Source organism: Dromaius novaehollandiae, chromosome 3 (genome assembly GCF_036370855.1).
Source record: "Dromaius novaehollandiae isolate bDroNov1 chromosome 3, bDroNov1.hap1, whole genome shotgun sequence".
Lineage (NCBI taxonomy): Eukaryota > Metazoa > Chordata > Aves > Casuariiformes > Dromaiidae > Dromaius > Dromaius novaehollandiae.
Window position 1 is genome coordinate 41829928 of NC_088100.1, and position 26938 is coordinate 41856865.

At 40.5% G+C, this 26938-nt stretch overlaps 1 protein-coding gene and 1 long non-coding RNA gene across 6 annotated transcripts in view; one reads left to right on the top strand and one right to left on the bottom strand.

Annotated features, from left to right (window-relative positions):
• The window catches only part of MAP3K7 (mitogen-activated protein kinase kinase kinase 7), a 50220-nt gene extending 38533 nt beyond the window's left edge, over positions 1 to 11687 (bottom strand). For 3 of the 5 annotated variants that reach the window (XM_064508790.1, XM_064508789.1, XM_064508787.1), the window contains exons 1-2: positions 11115 to 11686; positions 1140 to 1250 (exon numbers count right to left, since the gene is read on the bottom strand). In XM_064508790.1, the coding sequence (XP_064364860.1) occupies positions 1140 to 1250; positions 11115 to 11204 (201 nt within the window). In that variant the 5' untranslated portion in view covers positions 11205 to 11686. Of the gene's footprint in view, positions 1 to 1139; positions 1251 to 3402; positions 3426 to 11114 lie in introns of those variants that run through there. The other 2 variants (XM_064508788.1, XM_026093419.2) reach the window with 2 other exon arrangements.
• Positions 10594 to 26938, top strand: part of LOC112979339 (uncharacterized) — a 75686-nt gene continuing 59341 nt past the window's right edge. The window contains exon 1 of the long non-coding RNA XR_003258149.2: positions 10594 to 11022. This is a non-coding gene — a long non-coding RNA (uncharacterized LOC112979339). The remainder of the gene's footprint in view (positions 11023 to 26938) is intronic.

Below are 26938 nucleotides of genomic sequence, written 5' to 3' on the forward strand. Positions count from 1 at the left end.
GGGATTCTATTCTTAGATATCCAACACAAAAATGCTAAGAAACTGATCAGATCTAGTCCCTATTCAACCAGACTAAAATTAACAACATCACAAACTTACCATGGTAATAAACAACATATACATATTTACACAGAGAGGCCTACTACAAATACAGTTCCTTTAAGCCTTAATATTAAAGTATGTTGCATTTTTAGTTCTAAGATTAAGAGATTTATTCTTAATCCATTTTGTATATATTAAACATCTTAGATTCTTAATGACTGAATACTAACAAGCATGACATATAACACCTCATTTAAATTATCTAATGGGGCCTAAACTAATTTCAGGGTTCCTCAGGAACTGCAGATATCCCACATTAAGAGACAAGCTACATAAAACATTTTAGAAATTTTATATCATTATTAGATTTGAACTCAAGATTAGAAAGCAAATCCACAATATCCTGAATAACTGATATTAGACTCAAAATTGTAGGACTTGTGTGTAAAGCAGCTAACACAGATGTAGCTACAAATGCTCTAGATGATTAACACTGTACTACTTCTACAGTGAACTGTAACTGTTCATATTTAAAATCATCACACTCCACTAAAGGTAAAAGAATATTAATCTTCACAATGCTGTAAAAGAACAAGAAAAACCTGATTGTATTTTCAGATTATATTCACAGTTTAAAAAAAAAAATCTAACCCTCTGACTTACCTAAATATAAATGCCTTTATCTTTTACTGAAAAATGAGAAACCTGAATTCAGAGCAGGTATGACACTACTCTGGATCTGTTTATACTGCAGCACCTGGAAGTATTTCTCAGACCGCTGTGTGTAGTTCAGCTGCATCCTGACTCCAAATGGAGACAGAATCCAGGAGCTCACTTTTCCCCACCTGTGTGCCCCCCTCTCCATCCTTTCCCTCCACCATTTCTACTGGAAGTGAATTAAGGGAGGTACAATGTGCTCCAGCAGGTCTCCTGGTCTGTATGATGGGGGGTCCAGGACTGTGGGAGGCACTGGAGACTGCACCTGCCTTGTAATGCAGACACAGCTTTTAATACACTAAATTCACCCATGAACTTAGGAAGAAAAGAAGACAAGCTCTCAGAAAAAAACTTAAGGTTTTCCAGCAAGCTTATTGTACCTCTACAATGAAGGCTTTTCTTTCAGATTCACTTTCTATTTGTTTAATGGCTACATCTTTAGCTCGCCATTTTGCCTTGCAGACCACGCCAAAGGCTCCTCTTCCAACAACCTAGAACAACATAACATGAAATATTGAAGTTAAAATCTAAGAAAAGTTTAGTTTTCTGAACAGAACTTCACAAATAGAAAAGCAATTTAACTTAGAAAACTGAAGATATACGAAGAATTCTACAACAGCAATTTAATATTACTCAGTTAAAGCATAACTGGCGCTTACCCAAGCTTCCTTTAGAGATCATTCACAGCAGAAATAGGAAAACACTAATATAAAACATTTTATTATTCTGTATGAATTACCAGCATTTCAGAAAAAACAGATCTTAATTATTTCAAATGAGATCTGCTCAGATGACAACAAGGGAAATGATGGCACATTTATTTTTCTAAATTTGGCCAGTGAAATTATATCTTTATCTGCTGTATTCATTTCTGCTTGCTAGTGATGGGAATTCGCACTTCTGAAACTTAGATGCATATGCAAATAACTGTACAGGACTATGCTGAGGTATGGTGGAGGGTTCAATCTGGTCAAAATTATCCTTCAGTTTTCTCACAGGTGCCTCAATAGTATGAGAACAGTAAATTCTCCCGAGTGTCCACCAAATGAGCACAGTGTCTGCATAACCATGCCTCCTCCCCTTTGGTTGACATATGCTTTCTAGTTTATGTGAAATTAACAGTGGCTACATATATATATATATATATACATATACATATATATATATACACACACACATGAAAAAAAACCAGATGGGAGTCATAACTCTTCACTGTAACTTCGCAGAAGCAGTAGTAATAGCTCCTATAGGCTATATTGTTCAAACTTCTTTTAAAAATGTGAAGAATGTGTTGAGAAGTAGCTCTAACACCACCATTATTTGGAAACATTCTTTGAAACCTAGCAGAGAATGAAAGCAGAATAGAGAAACATCTTGTGTATTTTATGAGGTTACTTCCAGTTATGAATCAGCTATAAACCATGACAAACTGAAATTTTACTGCTTTTAATTTCATTCTTCAGGGGAAAAATGGCAACACACAGAAACAGCAGCAGAACATGCATTTTGCAGTTGAAAGCTGAAAGCAGACGCTCACAAGACTAGCTGCTAGAGGAGGGCCCAGACAAACAAGCTGTTACACATACACCTGATAAGAAAAAGGTAGAGACAAGAAGAGGGAGAGATGGAAGGCGCACCATGGTATAAAAGAAGCTAAAGGATGGGAGCTCTTCCAACTCCCAAACAGTGCGAGGGGGCCAGATGAGAAGGACAGGGAAAGGAGAAAGGGCGTATGGGCTTGCTGGGTGGGACTGAAGTTCAGTATTTGGCCCCAACAGCCCTTCCTCTTGGTTTTAACAGCATGCTGTGCTCATGTTTTAAGTCCTAAATTTCAAGTATGCATCACGGGGAACAAAACAGATACTTTTTGTCCAACAAACTTTTTTTTGGGAGGGAGGGGGAAGAGAAGGGAAGGGGAGTGGAAAGAGAAAACAGTAATGGTGGAATGGAGGCCTCTACAGATGCCAATTATCATAGCAGTTTATTATGGCAGAATTTAATTTTACTGTCTTCCTTAAAACAGCTAAAGCCCACAGGCAAATATTACTTTGGATGGAAAAGCACCGTGAAAAAACTCCCCTAATTACATTCAAAGTTCTTCACCAGAAAGTCATAATTGTTTGACTTTCCACCCCCCGCCAAAAAAAAAGGAGGGAGAGGGAGGGAGAGGGAGGGAGAGGGAGGGAGAGGGAGGGAGAGGGAGGGAGAGGGAGGGAGAGGGAGGGAGAGGGAGGGAGAGGGAGGGAGAGGGAGGGAGAGGGAGGGAGAGGGAGGGAGAGGGAGGGAGAGGGAGGGAGAGGGAGGGAGAGGGAGGGAGAGGGAGGGAGAGGGAGGGAGAGGGAGGGAGAGGGAGGGAGAGGGAGGGAGAGGGAGGGAGAGGGAGGGAGAGGGAGGGAGAGGGAGGGAGAGGGAGGGAGAGGGAGGGAGAGGGAGGGAGAGGGAGGGAGAGGGAGGGAGAGGGAGGGAGAGGGAGGGGCAGGCTTTGGAAAAAAAGGAGTATTCAAAGATTAAAACATAGACATGCAATAGAATTAAAGGTTGCATAACAGCCAAGGTTTCATAACAATTTATCAGTGACTGTCTGTGTCTGCTTGTGCAGAGGCTTGAACTTGAGGAGAGGACATGAACGCTCTGAGTATTTACCTAGGATACAGGGAAAACAGAGAAGAGCAGATCCCACACGAGGCAGGCTCAGCCTCTGGAACACCGTGTGAAAGCCACTGCAAACTGTCAGGAGCAATGATGGATCCGATACAACCTCCAGGTTTACTATATGTGATATCCCAGCCTGTCTTTCCTAGTTAATCTGGAAAAAGTATTCATTGCAAAAACATCCTGTGTAAGAGGCGGGAATGGAACTTGTGGCAGCTTCCACTTACGTTTCATTTTCTCCCTTCAAGTTTTCACCTGATTTAGTCTTTAAAGGAGGAAGCCTTAGAAACTGTCAGAACAATTCAAATACTGTAAGTAAAGTCTCCTTCAGCACCGTGTGCTAGAACCAAGTAACTTAATAGCACAGGAGGTAAAAGCTGTCTGAACTTTAGTTTCTTCACACTCATTCCTGCTTGTCCCCTGCTGCTGGTGCCACACCGTATGTTTGGGCAGTAGTGCATATTCTGAATTATATGAGGCACAGTTAATGGAATTATTGACACAACAAATCAATAAACAGCAGTTGATCTGTGGCACTGTACGTCTGGAAAATGATCTAAAAATAAACACATCCTTTTGGTAAAAGATTTTTGCCCTCTAGATGTCTCATAAGAGAAAAAAAGAAAATATAGGGCAGATGACAAGTTTAGAAATATAACACCAATGCTTCTCCTTCTCCACAAAGTAAGTTTGTCAAGAATCAGTTGGTTACAGATGGAAAAGTATATACACATTTATTCTTCTTCCTATAAAATTTGCAACAGCAAAAAGTTATATTTTACTGCATGACAAAATGGCATGGCAAAAAAGTGGCATTTGCCTGTTTTCCAAACAAATGTAATGAGTCTTATTTAAAGACTATAAACTATATAAGATCCATAGAACAAACATTACCTCTGCCTCCGTGTACCATTAGTATCAAATGCTGTATATAAAGATATATGATACTGATCGGTAAGTATGCAGACTAGAAATCATGCAGGATATAGAGACTGCAGGTATGTTAAGGATGCATTTTATCTTAGGGGATGTCAATGATGATTTTTTTTTTCCCCCAGAGTAAAACAAGAAAATGCATCTATGCTTATTCAGATGCACCCTACTCCTCTATCAAATGTCAAAGCTTTGCAGGGAATTAATTTAAATTTTGTATTAGCCGCACACTTTTTCCTATTCAAATATAAAGAAACTGAAACAGTTTCTATCCCTAACCATTAAAATTCCATGTTATTTAGCTCTGTATGCTGGGTACTTAGTGCTTTTCATTTAAAAAGACCTTGCTGAACATATAATACAGCAATAAAATGATTTGGGGGAGCAAGAGAGCAAGTTCCAAAAACAAAACAAAACAAAAAACCAAAACCACCCCCCCCAAACCAGCCCTCCTCCAAAATCAGTAAAACCTGTGCTTCCCAACAGGAAGCAATCTCTAAATTATCTTTAATATCTATCTGTCCCTTTAGTTATTGGCATATTTGAGAATGAAAGGTTCATGCAAACTGAACTTTTGGATCTCTCTAAGCCTCAGACACAATGCAAGACTGAGAAAAATATATACTCATCAATACTGTGTGAAAACTGAAACACATTTTTAATTTTAGCATCTTCTATTTTTTGTATATACTGGTTCCAGCAGTACCAATAGAGCATACTATTATTTTCAGGTTTTCACACATCTGCCCTTACTACACATGGAAAGTATATAGATTAAAAAAAAAAAAATACTGAAGTACCTAAAGAACCCATGAACAACAGTTTAGAGCCCCTAAAATTTATGTCCATCATCCTCTTTATTCATTCAACCAGTCAAATTCCAGGTTTGATTCCTCGGTGTTTGCTGCACTTTATTAGGCAAGTTGAGGCAAATAGGCCTCACACCACAAATGACTGCAGCCAATATGCTTGCAGCAGCTTTAGGAAGGGGCTCAGATTTGCCAGTTCTTTACAGCTAGCTTCTCTGACTAGTTACATTTATTTATACTCAAATATTCTCAAAATTCAACTCAGTTCTAAGCACCACTTTCCCTTTCTGGGATTTGTAGAACAATCCAAAAAACCCCAACCTCAAAGCAACAAAAAACCCCAACCAGTCAGCAATCCCACTAATTTTAAGTGAAATAAACTTTAAATTTGGCAACTAGAAAAGTTTGCCAAAAGGTAAAAGACCTATGCAAAACTTTGTAAGAAAACAGATGTCTAAATTAAAATCCATTCATTAAAAAGCAACTTAGATTCTTAATAAACAGACATAACTTATGATTGCCACAAACTGATATAGTTCTTGTTTAGGACATCATCTAATAGAGCTGTACAACACTGCACTGCTGCTGTTCAGTGATCCCACTACATGACTTAGTTCTGTCTTAAAAATCATTCTCTTTTCAACTTCTTTAGAAAATGCTTATGGAGCACCAAAGTATCATCACGCATCTTCCTGAAACTATGGGTGATTCCACAAACTCTTTTTTGCTGTAAACACATAACTCTTTCTAAAGATATTATTAACATTTAGATAGCTCACTCATTCTAAGAGATGTGTGTGCCTCGAGCACAGATAAGAGTTTATCAGGTTATACTTTAATCCCAGCTTGTTATACACTGAACAGCCTTTTACATATCTGTCTCAAGAATTAAATTCATTTTAATGACCAGTAATTTAAAAATATTAACAAAGCACTTGTCTCATGTTCTATTATGGACCAATTTTTTCTGTTACAGCAGCCTAGACAGGAAATTCTCATTTTAAACACAAAGTATGGGGTGATTAAGCACTCGGGGTGAAAGACTCCAGTATGAAAATTTGGCTTGCTGGTCTGTCACAGTCTAAAATTACTGGTCTTTGAGAAATAAATAATCATTCAGCAGTCAGTAAAGTATTGCTAGAATCTGCTGGGTGGGATAAATACAGGACACAGAAGGATTGTACTGTTGTTTTAGGTTTTTTCCCTAGGGAAAGCCCTTTATTTCTGATAACAGTTACATTGTCATTCAGTTGTGACCTTAGCTGCTGCTAGACATGGCAATTTATTGCTATCTAATAGATACATGTCCTGTTTTCATCGCTGGGATACAAAAGCCCTGTTACTGTCAGGTTTCTTTCCCAAGCATTCTTTATGACTGAAATATCAGTATGTTTTACAGAAAGCAATCTGATTCATTCAACCAATTTGCATGTGTACAAATAAATAAAATTTTACATAAAGTTTAGATTATTAATGGTTTACTAACACTTACTGCATGCTAAAATCACCCACATGCAATTGGTGTTGTGTAACTTATGCTTTATATGCAAACTCTAGTTTACATTACAGCTATTTTCTTATGTAGATGAATAAGGAACATCTGCTGCTGCTATAGCTAAACAAAATTTAAACACTGATTTGAATAAAATCAGAAAGTTATCTAAACTAAATTACAGAAATTAAGGCTCAGGTTTTGACCATCTACTCATTTTTTCATCTTTGCTTCCAGATGCCCAACTTAGCACCTTTATGGCTTCCTTTCTGAAAATGGCTGAGAAGTTGCAGATGCTACTTATGTCAGATTCAATTCTGATTAACACATTTGGTTCTTTAAAACCAAACCTCACGTACTCAAGTCAAAAAAATATTGTTCAGATCTCAAATCACTCCTTCAGTCCTCTTCTAAACTTCTTCCAATTTTGCAGATTATTTTTAGAATGGATATTCTACAACTAGACACAGTCCTTCAGGGATTTTTGGTTTTATAAACCAAGTTAAATAAGAAGGTACTATCAGTTCCATGTTCAGCAGCAGTTTATATGAACCACCTTTACTTTGTACAACAGTGGACGTAATTGGTCACTGCATCTCGTCAACTTTTTAAACTATTTATAAAGCGGAACAAAAATCAGTTGTCTTGCTCTATTACACCATTCTCTCATCTCTGAACTGCTCCGTCATTGCAAGGAATGCATACAATTCTCAGCACACTTCTTAGTCAATGAAATTCATAGGTCAAAAATGTTTAATGTAGGGGAACATACCATAATTAGCCCATCCTTAGTTGCTGGCATCTTAAGTAGATTTTCTAAAATAAATACTTAGAGCTCTTACCTGTGAATCTTAAAAAAACGCTTCCCCAAATCCCCTTACAATTAACTATGGCTGTTCAAATAGATTGTGGGAAATAAACATCAACGTATATCACAGTGTATCAGGACAACGTTAAACAACAGCTTTCAAATAATTTATGCTTCCAGATAGTTCAAGAGTAACTTGCAACTGTGCAAACATGGCAATGGTTTTCAGCTGGTCTACATCAGGCAGTGACGGGGCAGGGCCACAGTGTACATGACCAGACCTGCATCTTTTGGCCGTGCAGCCTAAGGCCAACACACATCATGTGATGAAGGGGTCTGCATTTTGGTCGTGTATGGGACTGTTATCAAGTTACATGATGGCTGTGGGATTTTCAGGAAAGAGTGGCAGGGAGCAGGCTGCCAGGACAATTCACAACCAAAGCCTGCTCGCAGCTTGGGTGTGAAAGGTCTTGTGGGAACAGGACAGCAGTACTTTAGAATCTTTCATTTAATCTATCCAAAATAGAGCTACAGGGCTTTTTATTGTTAAATTAATTTCAGTTATATTAAGTTCGCAGATAAATTCTGTAGTTTATTCCCTCAGTTTCTAATGTTTGACTGTGTAATACATGAAAACTTAACAGAAGACATTCACACAACCAAAAATTGGCATGTTAAAGTAGGGAATATTTCTGTTGAACTCAAGTTTTGAGTTGTTTTTCCCCTTCTAGTTTTGAACATGCTCCCACTGTGTCACGTAATTTTGATTTGATTCTGACTCACTAGTAATAATTATCTCTACATTTTATTTCAACCCTTAAATAACGAAAAGGCAGCCTGAAGTAGGAGACATACTTGACTTATAACTATCCTACAGTGCTACTTCCGTATTATAGTCACGCACATGATAGCGAAAACAAAATACGGTATATTCATGATATTACCCAGTAGAGCTCAGCCAAACCAAAATGAAAGTGCACTTATAGATTGTAAATTTATTAGCAAGGACTCAGGGCCTACAAGTATTCCAGAACTTCAATATCTATTAATAAACCAGTGGCAGAGTGGAACTGCTATCTGCTGACAAGACAGCCTTGATAATACAACAGCAAAGCTGTGATTATACAAGCATTCATTTGAGTTTCCAGTATAGATCTGTTGACACTCTGTTTTGAAACATCTGATCTAAATGTCATAAAATACTTTAAAATTTGGCCATTTTGAGTCCTTATAGCCATTCAAAAATCCTTGAAAATTTCTGAGTTCGCAGGAACAGCATAGCAAATCCTCACTTACAATGTATGTTATGCCTGCAAAGTTGATTATGTGCTCTGAAAATGCATGACATTAAGAGGTTAACACCCACAGTCAAGAAAAGCAAGGAGTAACATGGTTTCTAGTTCACCTGTTTTATTGCAAAATAGATCTTATTTCCTCCTCTGTGCAATGACATTTCGACTATGCACAGCACTACAGCATCCCAATTGCCTAGTAAGAATTTCTGGTAGGACAGGTACAAAGAGCAAAATGCTGCAACAATTGCCAAATTTTCTCATGAAGTAACACTTTCGTCAACAGCTCTCCTGCTTGCGTTACATGAGATTGGTCATCTCTAACAGAGAAGCTATTTTGATGATAACGCAACAATATAGTTAAATAAACCATAAATTATGGCTTGAGCATCATCTATACGTATGTTTTTGTGCATATATTCCTGTCTCTGCAGGTGCTAGGTGACCGTGCAGGACATGGCCAAGTTCTGAACATTAAACCTTAGAAGGATAAACTTCAGTTACACCAACTACACATTACGCGGCTCCGTTTCCTACAAGTAAAATGCCAATATAATCCTTGCTAACAGCCTTCCCAAGAGTGCTATGAGGATTAAAAATTTGTATAATGTTTTATTTGTTCAAAGTGCTATGTGTAACATATTATATGTGCTACTCACTTTTATGAGACATCCCTGGGTACCTTTTTATGATCTCTAAATTCCTATGAACTTTATTTTCTTCTTCGGGTAAAGCAAGCCATTTCTCCAAAAGTATGTGATGTGATCCCTGTGTTTTGTTAAGTATTACACAAATGTCAGTATACATCAAATGCAAAAATACTTTCAGTTCCTGAGCACCATAAAATTCTCTCGCTTCAAAACAGTTACATGCATAATGGGAAGAGGAATAATCAGACCTACAGAATAAAGAATGATCATGATTGCCATATCTACGCAAAGGGGAAAAGGTACTCCTTTGCAAGGCAGTTTATCTTCTGCTGATTTCCACTGTCTGCTATGGTGAAAAATTGAAGTTGCCATGACGCTATTGGAAAGAAAGGAAAGAAAGGAAAGAAAGGAAAGAAAGGAAAGAAAGGAAAGAAAGGAAAGAAAGGAAAGAAAGGAAAGAAAGGAAAGAAAGGAAAGAAAGGAAAGAAAGGAAAGAAAGGAAAGAAAGGAAAGAAAGGAAAGAAAGGAAAGAAAGGAAAGAAAAAAAAAGAAAGTACTCTAGTGTTCCACAGAAATACTACAAACTTTACATTCTGTGAACTCTCCAAGATCATGTGAGCACAGTACAATAATTACAAACATAATATGCAACAAACCACTTCAAGAATGTGGTTGTTAAACATATAAAAGCTACTACACAAAACTAAATTCACTTCCACAGAAATGTTTTAAGAAAAAGAGATTAATTATTACTGAGGAAGATGTTAATCTAAGAATAAAAGCACAAAGCCTGTTTGAGCAGTCTTGGATGTCCATTATGTCAAGGCTCTACAAGTTGACCTCACCAAATACATAGCATGGGGCTGTGTGAAACAACTTTATTCCAGTGGAAACCTTGTTGTTGAATTTTTCTCACCTGATAAGAATATCTTGTGAGGTAGGGAGACTTAACAAACCCCGCACTATGTATGTACTGAGCCCTTTAGTAAAGCTACAAGATATGCTCTATTCACATCCATCCTGCTTTTACAAGAAATTTAGACAGACAAGATGTTAGAAATTCTGTACTTTACCCATCCAGTTCTGGCCTCAAAGAATTTCAAGCATCAATTTTACCATGAAACTTTCCACACACGAGGAAGAAATACTTTCTTCAAACTATGCTGAATGTCTGAACTAAACCGAACATCACTTCCTGTGCAGTATGTGCAGGTCGCAAATTGAAACGTTATGGACCCATGACTGCCACACCAACAGCCTGCACTAAAATAAATAAATAAATAAGCAAATGAAGAGGTATATGCCCTTTCACCTAACATAGCCTTAAACGCAGGAAAATAATTAACAGCAGCGTGCCAATTTTAGATGTGTAATCATTGAGGTGGATGGCAGAAGAAAAAGCAGGGGCGGACAGAAACAGAGACTCAAAAGGAAAAAAAATCAGAATTAACGCTCCCCTCTGGCAACAACGGTGCTCGCCACCAGGTTAAAACGTCCTGAAGAAGCCAAAAGCCGCGTTACACCACCCAACTCCCGGGTCAGGGCTGGGCTAACCGGGCTCCGCGGCACCCCGGCGCCTGTGCCAGCCCGGCGGAGCATCCGGAGCAGAGAGAAAAACAGGCGGCAGGTAAGTGCGGAGGCCCCGCCGCGGCGCGGGGCAGCGCGGCCGGGCCCCGCGGGCGCCGGGCCGGGGCGGCCCCTCCGCCGGGCCTCACTCACCTCCTCCACCTCGATCTCCTTGTAGTCGATCTCCTCGAAGTTGAGGACGGGGGGGGTCTCGATCATGTCCGCGGAGGCGGCAGCAGACATCCCTCCTCGCGGCGCCGGGGCCGGGCCGGGCCGCGCGGCGGGGCTACGCGCCGGCGCTGCGGGCCGAGGGCCGCGCCGAGGCGCCTCCTGGGCCGCCGCGCGGGGCGAGGCCGCATCCGCGGCGGCCGCGGGCCTCAGCGGCGGAGGGCGGCGGCCCCGCCGGCGGCCCCGCTCCGCATCCCGCGCCTGCCCGCGCCGGCTGCCCTAGGCCGCGGCCTCCGCGGAGCCTGCGAGGCGCCAGGCGGCGCGTCCCCGGCGGCGGCGGGAAGGGGGCGCCGCGGGGGCCGCCCCCGGCGGCGGCGGCAGCAGCGGGCGGGGGTGGCGGAACCGCTCAGCGCCGCACCGCGGCCGACATCAGCGCCGCTTCCTGCTGCCGGCGGGGCGGGGCCGGGCCGGGCCGGGCCGAGCAGGGGCCGCTCCGGCAGCCGCTGCTCCTCAGGCTGCCGCCGCGGGGCCGTGGCGCCCGCCTCTGCGCCGCCCACCGCCCGCCCCGCCAGGGCGAGCCGCCGCCGGCCGCGGCCCGCTGCCGCCGCTTGCTCTTCGTGCGCTGGCCGCGGGGGCGCTGCCGGGGTCGCCGCGGGGGCGGCAGAGAAGGTGCCCGCGGCGGGCGGGGGCGCTTTGGACGTGCCCCGCTTTGGACGTGCCCTTTCCCGTTTCCTTCCCGTCCCCTTGGGCTGAGGTGGACGCACGGGGGACGCGCGGCTTGGAGGGAAACAGGGACGGGGCGAAGCGGCCCAGGGGGAAGCGCGGCACGAAGTGAGGGCGCTTTCGCTCCGCAGCGGTTTTTCCTCAGAGGGAAACGTGTGGAGGAGGGTGGTGGCGGAGCAGGGGGTAGTCAAGGGTGTAAACGCACGGCAATACAGGGGCAGGACTCGGGAATGTCACCTTAACCCCCCCCTCCTCCTTTCCCCGGCCCACATCTAATGGAAACCCAAGCCCACTGTCACTAGCAGCTCGTGGCCACGGACGCTCTTGGCTTGGGCGACACATCCGTGTCCTGGTGCTAAACCGCCTCGGTTGAGTCCTTAGGAACAATGCTGGGGTGAAGTGGATGTGTTTCTACTACTGTGTTTCACCGAAACAGCTGTGCAACAGACTTCCTTTCGGTATGTTTAGCCTCAGTACTATATACACAATGTTGGGTTATTATAAAATACTATCAATAGTATGTAATTTTAGTCGATCTCGTAAGCTTTCCTAAATCTTCCTGCGCTAAAAATGCTAATGAATGTTTATACCTCTCAGTAAATCATGTAAATGAGAGAGAGCTAATTTACGGAGCTGACCTGAAGAAGCTGCGCAGGCAATTAACTGGGAAAAAGATCAAGGAGGAGTAAGGGCAGCGATGGTTCAGATGTTGCTAGGAAAGCTAAACTAAAAGCGCTTCTGTCAGAGCTGCTGCTTTTTGTGATAGCTTGTCCCTTTGGGTTATCTGCTACCTTCTTGCCTTTTTCTTTCACCCAAAGTAATTTGACCAGGATTTCCAAATGTATAGCAATCTGGAAATCCCAGACCAGCAGTCATGGTGCCTATACCAGTTGACTCTATGTTGTGTGCAAGCTGAGACTAGTCTCCAGAACAGGTTGGACCGGCGTGATTATGTTGTGCAACTGATCTGTGTGTGCATGGGGGGCAGACTTGTGTACTGAACACACTGAATTCCTGTTGCTTTTTGATTTTCATATGTTGCTCAGTGTAGAATGATTAGAGAGGCTTCTGTTAGAATTGAGAAGGTTCCACATAACCCCAAATCTGGTTAATACATGCTTGATCCAGCAATGGGATTAATCAGGGGCCCTAGTTTCTCAGAGGTTGCATTTAAATCTAGATATTGCTGTTGGCCCTGGTGCTCTCCAGATATGTTGTCTCTGGATGATTCAGATCTAGCAGCAGCTTATCCCCAGGTGTATGTTTGAATTTCATGGCCGTGAAAGCCACCATTAGTGCACATCTTGATCATACCATGACATGGAGTCGCAGAGTGGCCTGGTTTGTACGTAGACCTTAGGACTTGAAGGAATTTCCTTCTTAAAGGAAAAGCATATCACTGTTGTATAAGCTGCTACTACTATTTCAGGTGCTGAGGATGCAATATATTTGTTTTCAGAGGATCGAGAGTATAGATTTCTGAGGTACTGGGAAATTGCAGGCCAGATTGAAAACAGACTCCTAATATTTAGACACCTTTCAGAAATTCAGTGCCGAACAAATTGCTTCAGTCCCCTAAACTCTTAAAGAAGGCATTCACAGCAGCCAATGCATGAAGTCAACGAATGTCAAGGAAAAGAACGAAGAAAAGAATGTGTGGAAATCCATCACTCCTGGTTTTCAGATGGAACTGCAAACTTGAGTCTGGTGTTAGGCTGGGATTCTGAACTTAAAACATTTTTTTGGATTTGGGCATGTGTACTATGTACTGGGGAAGGGGAAATACATTAGTGTTTTTTGGATAGATGGCTGATGGTGGTGTACTTTTGGTGGCAGGTGGTGATCTCTGGTAAAATTAACAGAATATTTGGCTTTATGTTTCACAGGCCTCTTGAAGATATATATCAAGCAAGTGGCAGTTGCTGTCTTTTATATTTTAGTGGTGCTATTAACAGTGGTGCTGTTAGCCTTTTTTTTTTTCGATGAGAATTAAGAGCACAGAGGAGAGCATTCCAATTAGAGCTGTTTGTAAGGTTCATTTCCTTTCAGAAATTGATGTAGAAATATGTATCTCAAAAATAATGAGTTCTCACTCTTGCAAAAGCAATATCATCATCATTATCAAAATGTCACCGTTGCGAAGATCAGATAGGGTTTTGAGGATGTTGCAGTTTTTATGGTTACTACTTTTTCTTTTCTGACTGACACAATCTTAATTAGCTGTGTGTTGGGTTTGAGGACTAGGTATAACTTGAACACTCCCAAAATAGAACATTTTAAATATGTATTCAAAAACACATTTGAAAGGTAACAGAAAACAAAAGCACTCCAACTGCATCCATTACAGCCTGTGTTTATCTGGGAGAAAAGCTGCTCTTGTGTTTGGAAGAAAAACCTGGAATTTAGGAAGCCTGGATTCTGTTTCCCAATTGCCTATCACTAACAGTGAAAAGAAATTACATTAGAAGGAAGTTAAGGTCTTAAAGATTGTGTGAAGTCTCAGGATACCATGGTCAGAGCAGAAATAAATGCCCCAAACTGAGATTTTTATAGCTATCCTGCCATTGTGGACCAGGTTTAAGAACTGTATTTTTCAGAAGATATGCAGTAGGTCTTATAAAATATAAGTAAGTCTACATGGCCAGCTTAATGGGCCTGAGACTTAGCCCTAACATCTGAGTATCTTACCTAAAATTTAAACACAATTTACAGAATCTTACAATTTGGGCACATTTTCATGAAGAGAGACACATCTGTGTTTTCATGGCCACCCTCTGTCAAATTTCAGGTTCCAGCTCTCTTAAAATTTCCTCAGGTAACTATTGTAGGTTTTTTTTAAGAAGAGCAAACCGCCATGTTTTATGCTAACCTAATTTAGAAAAACAGCTAAGTAGTTTCTGCTTTCAAAAGATTTCACCTTGTGTCAGATATTTAGTTTACACAATTTTTGTTCAATTGGTTAAAACATCTAAGTTTAGGCAGCAGAAGAATGACACTGGAAAGCAATAGCGAAAGGTGTTGGGTGGTCTCAACAACTGGCATACCTATGATAAGAAAGGTTCCAGAACGTTTTTAACTTCAAGCACAGGAATAGTTCAAGTTCCTGACAAGACTGACTTTATTTTCTTTTGTCCAATATTGCCATGTAAATGTTAGAAATAAATGAAACTGGAATGTGGAAGCTATGTCATTTCAGTTCATGGGAATCCTGTGTGATTAAAGACCTTTACAACAGCCATAGATGTGGTTGTGAGTTATTAGCCTTGTCTCATCTGTGTGTTGGAAAGTATCAGGATGCACACTGTACAAAGAAAGTCTGCAGGAGTTAACAGGAGGGGAACTAGTCTGGAGGACTGAGTGACAAGGACTTGTGGATGAACTCTGTTGTGCATTGCCTTGCAAGTATGATGCCACAGCATGTCTGGTGATGAGTAATATGAGGCACACCATAAAGCATGCGTGCCATACAAAACCAACGGGGAGAGACCTGAAAGAACCCCACTTCACGTTCCAGTCTGGGTGCAGTGTAAATATCTCATGAGGACAGATCACCCCAATGATATTGAAAGTTTTTCTGCTGTTCAGCATGGTGGAGTTCTTACCTAATCCACTCTTCTCATGTAGCTTCTTCGCTCTTATGTTAGGATTTCCCAACAGCAGGTTGCAACATTTTGTCTATGTCAAATTTCACTATGAATCTCAATCATATCACCGATTCTGCCCTGCATTAGTGAAACTGTTGCAAAGCAGCACAGAGGTATTTTCTGCTGAGACCATGAAGAGAGCAGCCACAATGTGCTTTGTGTTTTCTTACTACTTCTTTTCCTTTCAGCAGAGAATTCCCCGCACTGAGTAAAATCTTCTAAAAAGGTATGAGTTTATTCAAATTCCTTCAATTGAGGTATTCTTTATTATTTACACTAAAACATATGTATTGGGAAAAAAGCCAAAGCCTTGCAAACTAAATGTGTGGCTTGCTTTGCTAAATACCGAATACAACAATATGCAAGGAAGTATATGCACTTGGGAACAAGGAAAGAGGAAGCTCCCTTGTGTGAAAATTACTGGAACTCAGATGGTCTCAAGTTTTTCTGAACCTTGCTTTGCCTCTTACTCTGAGGCATGTTATATCTCTGAAAGTTTTCCAGCAGCCTAAACCCCCAAGAGAGCACAGCCATTGTGCAGTAAGGGCAAAGTAAAGGTGAAAGATGATCTAGATGTGGTTCCAAAACTGAATTCAGATTTTTTTCCAAGTTGCACCTGGCAACAGGCAGCAACTGGAATGGGCTGACTGGCTGAGTGACTAATGGGAAAAAGATATGTTCAAGATTAAAGCATTTAATACAGTCAGACAGGAAGGAGAGACGGACAACAGTAGACTGGCTCATCTTCACTACAGAGTTCTGAAAGACATGATACATGGAAATTGCAGTAGGAAATATTTTAAGGAAAGGCAGAAATGTTGTTGGGTAACTGTAAAAGAGCAAAGGTATTTAAGAAAGGTGCAAAGTGGTCCAGGCATCTGCATACATGTTGGTCTGCGCTCGGTAGGCTTTAAAATAAGGCTTTAAAACAAAATTTGAAGGAGAGAATAATAATATGGAAGCAAATGGAATAAAATGTCTCATCTTTTTAATCAAAGGTAGATTATCTCAGATTTACACAAGATCATTTTTGATAAATTCTGTGATATTTTTAGGCAAAGGAAATGGAATAGAACTATTCTATCTGGTTTGCATTTGATATATTACCTTGTGGGAAATTATTAATTAAGCTGGACATGATAAGAATCATTAAAAGAACTGAAAGTAGGTAAGGAAATGGCTATGGGAGTAGTCAGAAGACAATGGGGACTGTCAAAAGGGAAGTACGGGAATGGAGAGAAGTTACTAATAGATTTTCTCAAGATTCAGTTTTGAGATCAATCTTGTTAATCTTAATAATTCCATTAATGAAGTTGACAAAAGAATAGGAGAGTGACAGTGATACTTTCTGGTGACACAAATTGAGACAGCATGGTTAATGGAGAAGAGGACAGGAACATCGTCTGGGAAAAATTAGGTGACTCCAAGGACAAGAGAAAGAGAAGTGGGCAAAATTTAAAATTTTAGAGTGCAAGCTCATGAAGTAATTTAAGGACACATAACATCATGTTATCCTACAACAGACTTATGGGGAGCAGATGAAGAAGAATACAACTTGCATGTTTTAACTGGTTTTAGGAGGACTATGGATCTTCAAGATGATGTGCCTAGAAAAAGGTTCAAGTTTGGATATCCCATATGTATATCCAATGAAGCTGTACAACATCCTCTTGAGACCTCATCTGAAAGACTCCACAGTGCTGGTTATCTGTGTCCTAAGAAAAATCAATTGAGACTGAACTAGTTTTTGAAAAAAGCTACTAAAGATGGTCTACATAAGATAGGACTTACCACAGCAGGGAAATAAAACAACGCTTAACCTAGCAAAACAAAGGCAGAGAGGATATATGTAGCCTATTTAAAAAGATTGGAAAGATAATGATATAGGGAAGACAAACAACAGTGGTGGAAAAATGATGTTCAAGCAAAAGGAAAGGTTCGCACTAGGATACTGTTAATAAATGTAAATTGGAAACTTGAAGAAGGTTTCTAACCAAGATGGCAAACAGTATCTTAGCTGGATGGTGCCTGATCAGTGAAATTGTTTATTTGACATAAGTACCTGGGAGAGTGGAGTACTGGATTCATTGCATAAGCAAGTCTCTTCCAATCATATTTTGGCCTAACAAGTGCCATTAAAAGTGTAAATAATAAAACTAATTCTTACCATGGTCTTTTTTATAGCGGAGTATGTGTTGGAAAGAACTGCTATGTTCTTAAGATGAAGTAAAAATAATACTGACAGAAGTATCTGAGTAAGACCTTGTTTTGATACACAAGGTAGTTTGGAAGGAGAGGGGATTTTTTTTTTTTCTGAGATTCCTGGAGAAGGAATATCAATCTCTTTTTCACCTTTGTGGCATGAACTTCAGAAATGAATGAATCAGAACAAGAGGAGGGAAGTATGATTTGTAACCAATATTAGAAGAGGAAGATGACAGACTTAAATGTTTTATGCAAGACGCACACAAATTGGTGGAGTACCACAAAATGCTGGAATGGTGGACTAAAAGTAGGAGGAGAAAGTGCTCATGACTTTGATCACATGAGAAGGATAAGGTCTAACGTAGCCTGAGTGCCTGCTTAAGAAAGCCTTTTCTAAATGAGGAACTTGTCTTCAAAATATTTCTGTTCTCCTAGAAGATCTACTCTGCTATTTAAATGAGAAATAGGAGTAGAGTCCCTCTGTGCTTAGTTTCTGATTTTGTACCAACTAGAATTGACAGAAACAAGGAGCATGCAGAGCTAAAGTACCTCAGTCAAATATGCTGGTGGGTTAAAAACATACCATGTTCTCTACCGGTGGTGGTAGAATAAAGCAAACAATCATAGAAGAAGGAAATAAGCTGCTCATGCTGTTGTATCACCTGTTGATAATGCAGTATGGACATTGTCTTCCAGTTTTCTAGGAACACAAGACACATGATGCTCCCAATTTAATGAGATCACATACTCACCATATGACCGGAACTGGCAAAAGATTTTCTGAAATTTAACTTCACTCCTAAAAACTTCTAGTCAGATCGTACTTGACCATGATCAGTAAGTGAGTACTTCATGAACACAATGGTTCTTCAACCCATCATTATAGGCATTACGTTAACAGCCAGATCAATGTAATCGAAGTGCTGAGCCAATGAACTTACTGAGACCTAATTTCTGGCAAAACCTCAACAAGTTCTAGCATCTAAGCATATACATTTTCAGTGAGCACAAATATATCTTTTCCTTGGTACCAGACCAGTGGGTTAGATATCAGTGACACTTAAGAGAACTCCCTCTCAACATAGACGAAACTGCTAAATGTAAAATTATTGTTCTCTATAACTACTAGTCTATAAATTTACTCCCTCTAACAAGGCTCAATTTCTCTAAGATTTAAGGGAATTTTAACCTGTAGATTCCACTTTTTAGCAGAAAAGTCTAGCCACAAAGATACTGAATGTTCTGCATGGGAGATACTCTCAATCATTCCTCGTGATGCTCTTCCACTCTTTGTGGTCAGCAATTTATTGGAGCAAGGGAAGGATTCCAAAGAATGCATGGTTCTCCCTGACTCAATTAATTTTTAAGTATTTTATGCAAAGTGGAACAAGAGGAGGAAGGACACTTAATTCAAAATACCCTAAAAGTGGTGCTTAATGGCATCTTTGGGAGATGAATGTTTGAATCCTCTCGGATAGAAAAAGAATTTGAATGCTGGTCTATTGCACAAAGACTGAACTATTAGATAGGAAGGGCTCACAATGATACCAGCTTCTTCTGTCTCCTGTTGGTCAACCCAGCACAGATTTTAGTTTGATTTTCTTGCAAAAGCCCTAGACCAAACCAGAATATTAAAGATAAGCAATTAAAAAAAAAGGAAAGCTAAGAAAAATAGAGCAGGCAAGTGTTTCAGTTCAGTGGCTCATTTGTCAAGCTGAGATGCTAGTACTGCCTAGTGTCATGTCACGGAGGAGGGGTGGCATGGTTGCACAGCCTCTTCACCACTACTGTGGCTGCATGGCACTCTGCAACTATTCTCTTGTTACAGCTAGGAAGAGCCTGCGTTCAAATGCAAACCAATACCACTGCCCAAATCACTTCTTTCTGGGGTCAGGTATTTCGTTATCCAATTCATCTTCCTCGATGTGACCCTGAGAAGCTAAGTCTGTATTAATTATAAAACATGGAGGTATGGAGACCTCATGGTTGTGATGGAAAACTCAGAACATAGCTGATGTGTAGATTCACAGCCAGCCTGAAATGGTTACTTTGAGACTTGCCTAATTTTTATCCTAGAAAGTCTCTTGATCTCCTAGACTATAGGACATATAGTGTTACTGGCACAACAGTCACTTGAAAGAAATGTGCCAGGTGACGGCAGCAGCCATAAGTATGCTCTCCCAAGATCTGAGACCTATCCAGCCTGACTGAGGCTGGAGTGTGGGGACTGAACCTGGGGCATTCAGGAGAGCCCATGATTTTGAGGCATTGATTTGTGGAGGTGGAGCGTGTGGGGGTAGGAGGCACACAGCAGGCATCGGTTTTGTGTCAGCTGAAAAACATGTTCGGAGGAGAGAGGTTCTGTGGACTGGAGTTGCAGTCCTGGGTTGGGAAGAGAGTGCAGAGGGACAGTAAGTCCATGGAGCATGGGATCCCAAAAGGGTGGAGGGGTATAGAAGCATTGCTCCTGCACATGAACCTGGCAATCAGATCACAGTTGTTGCTACTGCTGATTAAGGCAGGATTCACTGCCATTGCTATTGAGGGGACCTGAGCTAACTGTCTGATATGCTTTCTCTGTGGCTTATGGCACAATGTATAAAGTACAGTTCAGGTCACATTATCACAATCATATGTACAATGAGCAGCCTGTAGTGTTTTAGCAGGATGCAAAAACAGGGAGAAAGTCTATACTCAATTATACATTAAGTTTGGGATTTATCATCTCAGCTCAATGTGGTCACCTGAAAGTTAGACTTGTGGTTTCCAAGTCCCTTCTTTGGTCTGTAAGGAGAGATAGGCATCTTCAAGGGCATTTATTCCCACCTGTGATAGATGTGTATCTCAGGGTGTGATGAATTACCATTTGGAGGTGTCTCTTTCTCTACTGACTGTAGAGGGAGCCTGTATGACAAAGTTTGAGCAGACAGCTATGGTTGGGTTCAGCTTCCCACCCACAGCCATCTAATGACATTGGAGGCCCCCAAAGATGTCTGAGACATCTACATGGGGCTGGCAAATGTGACATAGGACTGATGGGATGCTCCTTCTGGGGCATCATCTGAAGGCCCAGGCAGGGTATCCTGGAGCATCTGAAAAGACACTACATAGGTATGTGGGCAACTGGATTAAGCCTCTAACTTCTCGTTACCTAAAGTGAGGTGAGAGGAAGCCCACCCTAGGGATCTGAGCCCAGTCCCAGCTAATGCCACTGTCAGCCTCTTGGTAGACTATAGCTGCAGCTGCATCAGCCCCCTGAACTTTAGACATGTGAAAAGTATATCTGAAAACAATTTCATTCTGTTTCTTATGGGTTTGATCCTGCACTCTTTCCATCAATGGGAGGTTTTTCACAGCTTGAATGAAATCATGTTTAAGTCTTCTTTTGTATAGTAAAAAACCCAAAACAAACAAAAATGCCCCCCCAAAATACTCGAAACAAATACCCTCTGAAGACAACATTAAGTTAAAGAAAATTAAACCTGCTTTGGCACAGTTTATCACAATAGTCACTCCTCCCTTAAGAATACCCCAAATGCGATGTCAGGCACAGTTAATGATGAGAGTGCTGCCCATTGGTGCAATGCAGGAGGGAAGCCATCACAATGTTTGGCCAACACAAACCACTTAGGAAAGGAAGGGCTAGTTGCTGTTCTTATTAGGGGCATTACATTCACAGAAGCCCTTAAGAAGTTATATTTAGAAGCATGAAAATTTTGTTTAATAGAGCTCTTAAAATATAATGGGTGGGTGACAGTTTCTTCTGGCAGTCAGCAATGACTTAATCATTCAAATTCCTTCCACTGTGTAAAAGAAATGAACAAAAGCAGGTGATAGTTTCCTTTGGGCATCTGAGTATTTGATAAATATCCTTATTTCTTCAAAGATACTCAGGAATATTACTGTCTCTAATCTCTACATCAGTTGCAGAAAAGCAATAAGAAATATCATCTCAAAGATCCTCGGATTAGTACCTTTATGTCATAACCTTTAACTTTATGGAAACTTTTGTGGGGGCTGAACTTGACATGCCTGATATGATTGTTCTCTTGATTCAACGTAACTGGAGAAATACATCTGCAGCAAAATGGAAGCCAAGAAAGAAATGCACACAAATTTAAAAGGAGACATTTAAGTTTTTGTATTAGCCCTCTTAAAAATTTTTGATAGGAACATGAATTCTTCAAAAGAAGTAATTTGACACTGGAAGAAATCGTGCATAAAATATGTTTCTGGTTCCTGAATCTATTTCATTTTTCTCAGCTGGAATTTTATGTTTATATTATAAGTATTTCCTGCAACAAACTGTTCAGTGGAGGAAATCCATACTGAGAGTGAAGCTGTTGTCTTTCCCCCACAAGGTGGTACTGTGGTACTTACTATGGAACTCTTGTTTTGGCTATATTTAATTTATTTCTCTAACCCTTCTGCAAATGTTTGAAAGACATATTTTTGTCTGCAAAGAAGACAGTTTCAGTTTTACAATCAACTTTTGTAGCAGAATGGTCTTAAGGTTCTTTTTGGTGTGCTTTCTTTTCCTAACTTTTTGTCTCTATAAAAATAGATTTTATTGCAAGCTAAGTTTGTCAGAAAAAAACCCATTATTGTTGTTTTCACTTTTTAACCTTTTACTGGATTTTAAAAAATCTAATCAAGCCATCTCAGACTCCCTTATGTTTTAAAAGAAAACAATGGCTCCTATATGTTTTTTCAGAAATTCACTTAATTTTTTTTTCTTTTGTTACATATCAGTAAAACAGGTACCTTCCTTTGCAGAAATGAAAGAATAAATTAAAATCACTAAATATTCAAGAGGTCTTGAAACAGACCTGGCCAGTACCAAAACCAGAAATGTAACATAATCAGTTAATTGCTTAAATCAGACTCTGTGGCAGTCTAGGGGGTTCCTCCACTTGCTTGTGGAGGTCTTGGATCAAGCCTGTGTGTTCTATCAGGATCAGCTCTGTGTGTTTGTGCACCCAGCACAGTGGTCAAGAATTCACATAATTTCAGTGGTCACGTCTATATTACTACACAGCTCCTATTAGAAAATTGAATAAGGCTAAGGTATACGCCTGAACGCTAGTCTGTGGGTTCGCATGATGTCAAATTGTCAGCATAGTCCTTGGCACATCTTTGGCACATGTCACTAACTACTCCCCAAGACAGTGTATGGGCAGTTCAGAGATTACGTGAGTTTGAGCGTAGCTTTTGCTTTAAGGGGAAGAGAGTTAAGCGATGCTGATATCACCTATGGCTTCAAGAGCAGAGGACTGGCCCTGGTCCATTTTATTTACCAGTAACGATGTTGCAGCAGTAGGACCAACCAATGATGCTGGTGCTCAAAGTTAAGCATGTCCTTAACTATGTTCGGGACTGCTCAGTTTTAGAAGAGCAAACTTATTTTCCATGAACTAGTCTTTTACATTCATGATTTTTCATGGTGTGGTCGGTTTTTATTGACTCAATGTACATGGATACGTTAAAAAAAGTTTGTAAAAGCAGTTATTCTGGAGATTTTGGTCTTGCAAGATGTGAAGCATCATGCACAATCCATAATAAAAATGGATGTGGCATCAAAATGGGCTCCAGTTATATAAAATTAGCTTTTTAATACATTTGAAGGTTCAAATTCAACTGTTATTTTAAAATATATTAGAAAAGTGTTCTATGCCTTATTTAATGATATTTAATAGGGTTTTTTTAGGAAGAAACTATTTAGTTTTCCATAGTATGGAAATTCCAACTGTATGTTCCCCATGGGTGGAAGAAACATTTAAGAGCCTAACGTGGCTATCATCTTTCAAAGCTTTCTTTCAAATAGTGTCTCCCTTCAAATTCATGTGCTTCATGGCAGGCCAGGGACTCTAGCATGCCTCAGGTAAGTGATAGAGACCCCAAGCAAGTCCTGAATTAAAGTGGTGCATCTATGCGACAGTTTATTGAGGCGGGGACAATGCCTTGAGTCCACGAGTGGTCTAACTGGCCTTGTTTGCCAAGGTCACAGCCTCCCTTTCGTGGCCTCTAGGTCTGAGGATAGAGCTGGTTGTGCTGGTTCAGCTGGGGTGAAGAAGGAACACAGGACACTCCTGGTTTTAGGAACATGTGACTTCCCAACACTGAGGTGAAGGAGGAACAGCAGAGAGGGGATAAAATAAAGGGCCACTCGTCCCCTTGTAAATTCATGCCTGCAAAGTAGATGTACAGCTGTGGGATACGTCTCTCATATCAGTGGGGTCTGTGATTATGCCTCCATGATAGAGATAACATGGGAAAGGAGTAGGAAGTGCTACAGAAGGTATTTCTATTCAGGCATTCTGTATACTCTACAGATACCTTTCTTTGTGCATCAGATCCCAGGCAGAGAATTTGTTTATGATTATACTTCCTCAAAACATAAAGCTATGGCCTGTTAAATTGTCTCATCCTCAGGGCCTGTACACCCTACCTGGGAATCGGCATAATAAAGCCATGCATCTTCAACCTTCAGCTCTATTCGTGGGCAATCTGCATCAATTGCCGTTGATAACGGTTTCTTTCTTCCTACTATTTTTCACAATTACAAATGAATCTCTTTAATCTTGGGGTTTTCATACAAAAGTGCATACTTAAAATGACACTTTCTGTAGCTTTTTTTTTTTGGACTTCCATTTTTTTGATAGAGATAATTAAGAATATTAATTAATCTTGAGATAAAATACATATATAATCCCTGGGGAAGTGTTTTGGCCTGAGAAGCAGTGTCTCAGATGTGTTTGAATGAGTCTAACAAAGAAGAATAAGCACATGTCTTAGCCAGGCTTCTGAGGCAGCAGGATGGAAGGTAGTTGCTTAAAAGAATCACACTAAAGTGGTTTGCCATAGAAAGGATTCCTGGTAGGGTTGTTTGGTAACATGGGTATGGTTCTCCTTCTGTTTCCAGGACTTATAGCTCTTAAACAGCTGCTGAAAAGAGATCAAATGTTTCTCTGACCTCATTTTTCCATGTTAGAATATGCTTTTGTTGCCACAAGTTGTCTTTGCAGGGAGAAAGGTGAGCTACGTAACCACAAGAGGGAAAGGGAAGTGTGTGCATGCCTTTAAAAACTGGGAAACTTTTTTCCCGTGGCACTGGATTCTGGTAACAGTATTTCTTTGTTACAAAAACACACTTCAGAGATTGAATTGAAGTCATACAAGAAGATTTTAGGGATCATACTTCTGAAAGCAGAGAAATATCACACATAAAAGAGCAACAGACAGTGAAAATATTTGCCTTGTGATTCCAGCTTTGGTTTCTGTTCCTAAATATTGCTTCTCTGAAGCCTAAGAAAATGGTCAGGTTGGACTCATCTCTTCACAGGCCAGACTTACCTAACCTACACTGACACATCTGCAGGCACTGATGTAAAGTGATGAGAAACTCCCATTTTTTATGAGCAATTTTGGCCTTCAGAGAACCTCTACTAAAGCATCGTTTTGGTATTATGAGAAGAAATTTAAGGGCCTTCTATTTGAGATACCAAAGAGGAGTGCAGGATCAAGATTATATGAAATCTTTCAAGAATGCACTTAAGGGGTAATAGATAAGAGAAAACAACCACTGGAAATTCTCTTATACCCATGTAATTTCCTTGTCAGTTGTTTTTGCCATGTATGTCTACATGATGTTTCTGAATGAAATAGTTCACCCTCAAAGCCTGGGAGCCTGTGTACTTTCCAATTCTACTGCTTGATCATTTTTTAGAAGAATTCAAACATAAATTCTAGTAACCAACTGAAGAATGGATGCTGGTTTATCTAATAAACGATATAAATTGCTGGTCTGTTCTATCTGGACTAAAGAAATGAAAAAGACCTCAGATAAAAACCTTTCTTTATTAAAGAGCCAAAGACATTTAAGATCTCATTTGGCCTTCATGCCCTACTCATTCCTTCTATCTTTATCTAGTGGTGCTTTGCTGATACAGTTATTATCCTTTTCGGCTGCTCTAAACATGTATTATTAATTCCACAACTGACTTCCTACCTCCAGCCCTGATAATACTAAGCTCACTAAAATTCTTTAATACTGTGCTCACTAGGAACAACCTACATGGTTCTCACCCTAGTGCACGTACTCTAATTCCCTCTGAACAGCCCGCCTGGGCCATCCCCTCCTTGCTCGGTTTGTTTCCCTGCCTTCTCCCTGTCTCCATCCCTTGTTTTGCTGTGTCAGGAAAACCCTCTTTGTCTTCATTCTCTGAATTTTCTTCCATTCATCAGACAGCAAAAAGTCAAGGAAATAGGAGGTTAGACTTGAAACAGTGTGAGATGGTTTCAAGTCTTAGCTTGAGATATTTTGGTAAATGTCCATTTTGAAATTGAAGCCTGCTTTTTGCATAGTCTAAAGTGGCTGGTCTCCACAATTGTAATGATCATATTGTCTGTTTTTAAAATCCATGAATTATTCTTTAACGGCTCACTTAAATAACCCACCACTTGAATAAATTACTTCTCTCTTTCTCTCTTCATTAATAATCCCCTCACACTCTCTCTGCTACAGTGTTGTTTCATCTTGCGTTTGTTTATCCTAGCTAATTTAGATATTAAGTCCTTGGTGACTGGCAATGTGTCTATCTATGCAAAGCACACTTAAATAAATAAATTTAATAATAATTAATAATAAATATGCCAGCTGAAAGCAATGCATCCGAGCTAGCAAGGACAATGCTGACATCAATGTATTCCGTTTCAGCAGTGATAGTCGCTGTTCCCCTGACATGTCTCCTTGTGCAGCACAGTTAAGGGATGCTATGCTCTAAGTGGTGTCAGGTCCTCCGCTCACCCTTCTCCCTATAAGAGATTCGCTCGGAGAACTCTGACTTGACCAGTGCCTCTAACCAATTTGAAATCCAGACTTCTGAGCCAAGACTGTTCTAATGGTGGTCAAAAAGCAAGAGGAGCACACAGAATCTATTTTGGGGGACAGCATTATTACAAATCTCTAATATCTCTCCAAAATTCACAACTAGTACCAGTCCCCCACAGACAGTAAATTTTTTACATCTTTAGTCAATCGCATCCTTCTGTCTCACATGGGGAAAACTATTTGTTTTCTCTCTTTTATTTTTTTGGCCTTGATTCCCTATATGTAAAATGCTTGCAAAGGAGGTAAGCACGCTTGTGAAACATGCTATGGGAACACTCAGACAGAATCATTGAAACTGGCAGGACAGACTTCATGTGGTGTATGTTAACAGTTGTCTAAGCTAGAAC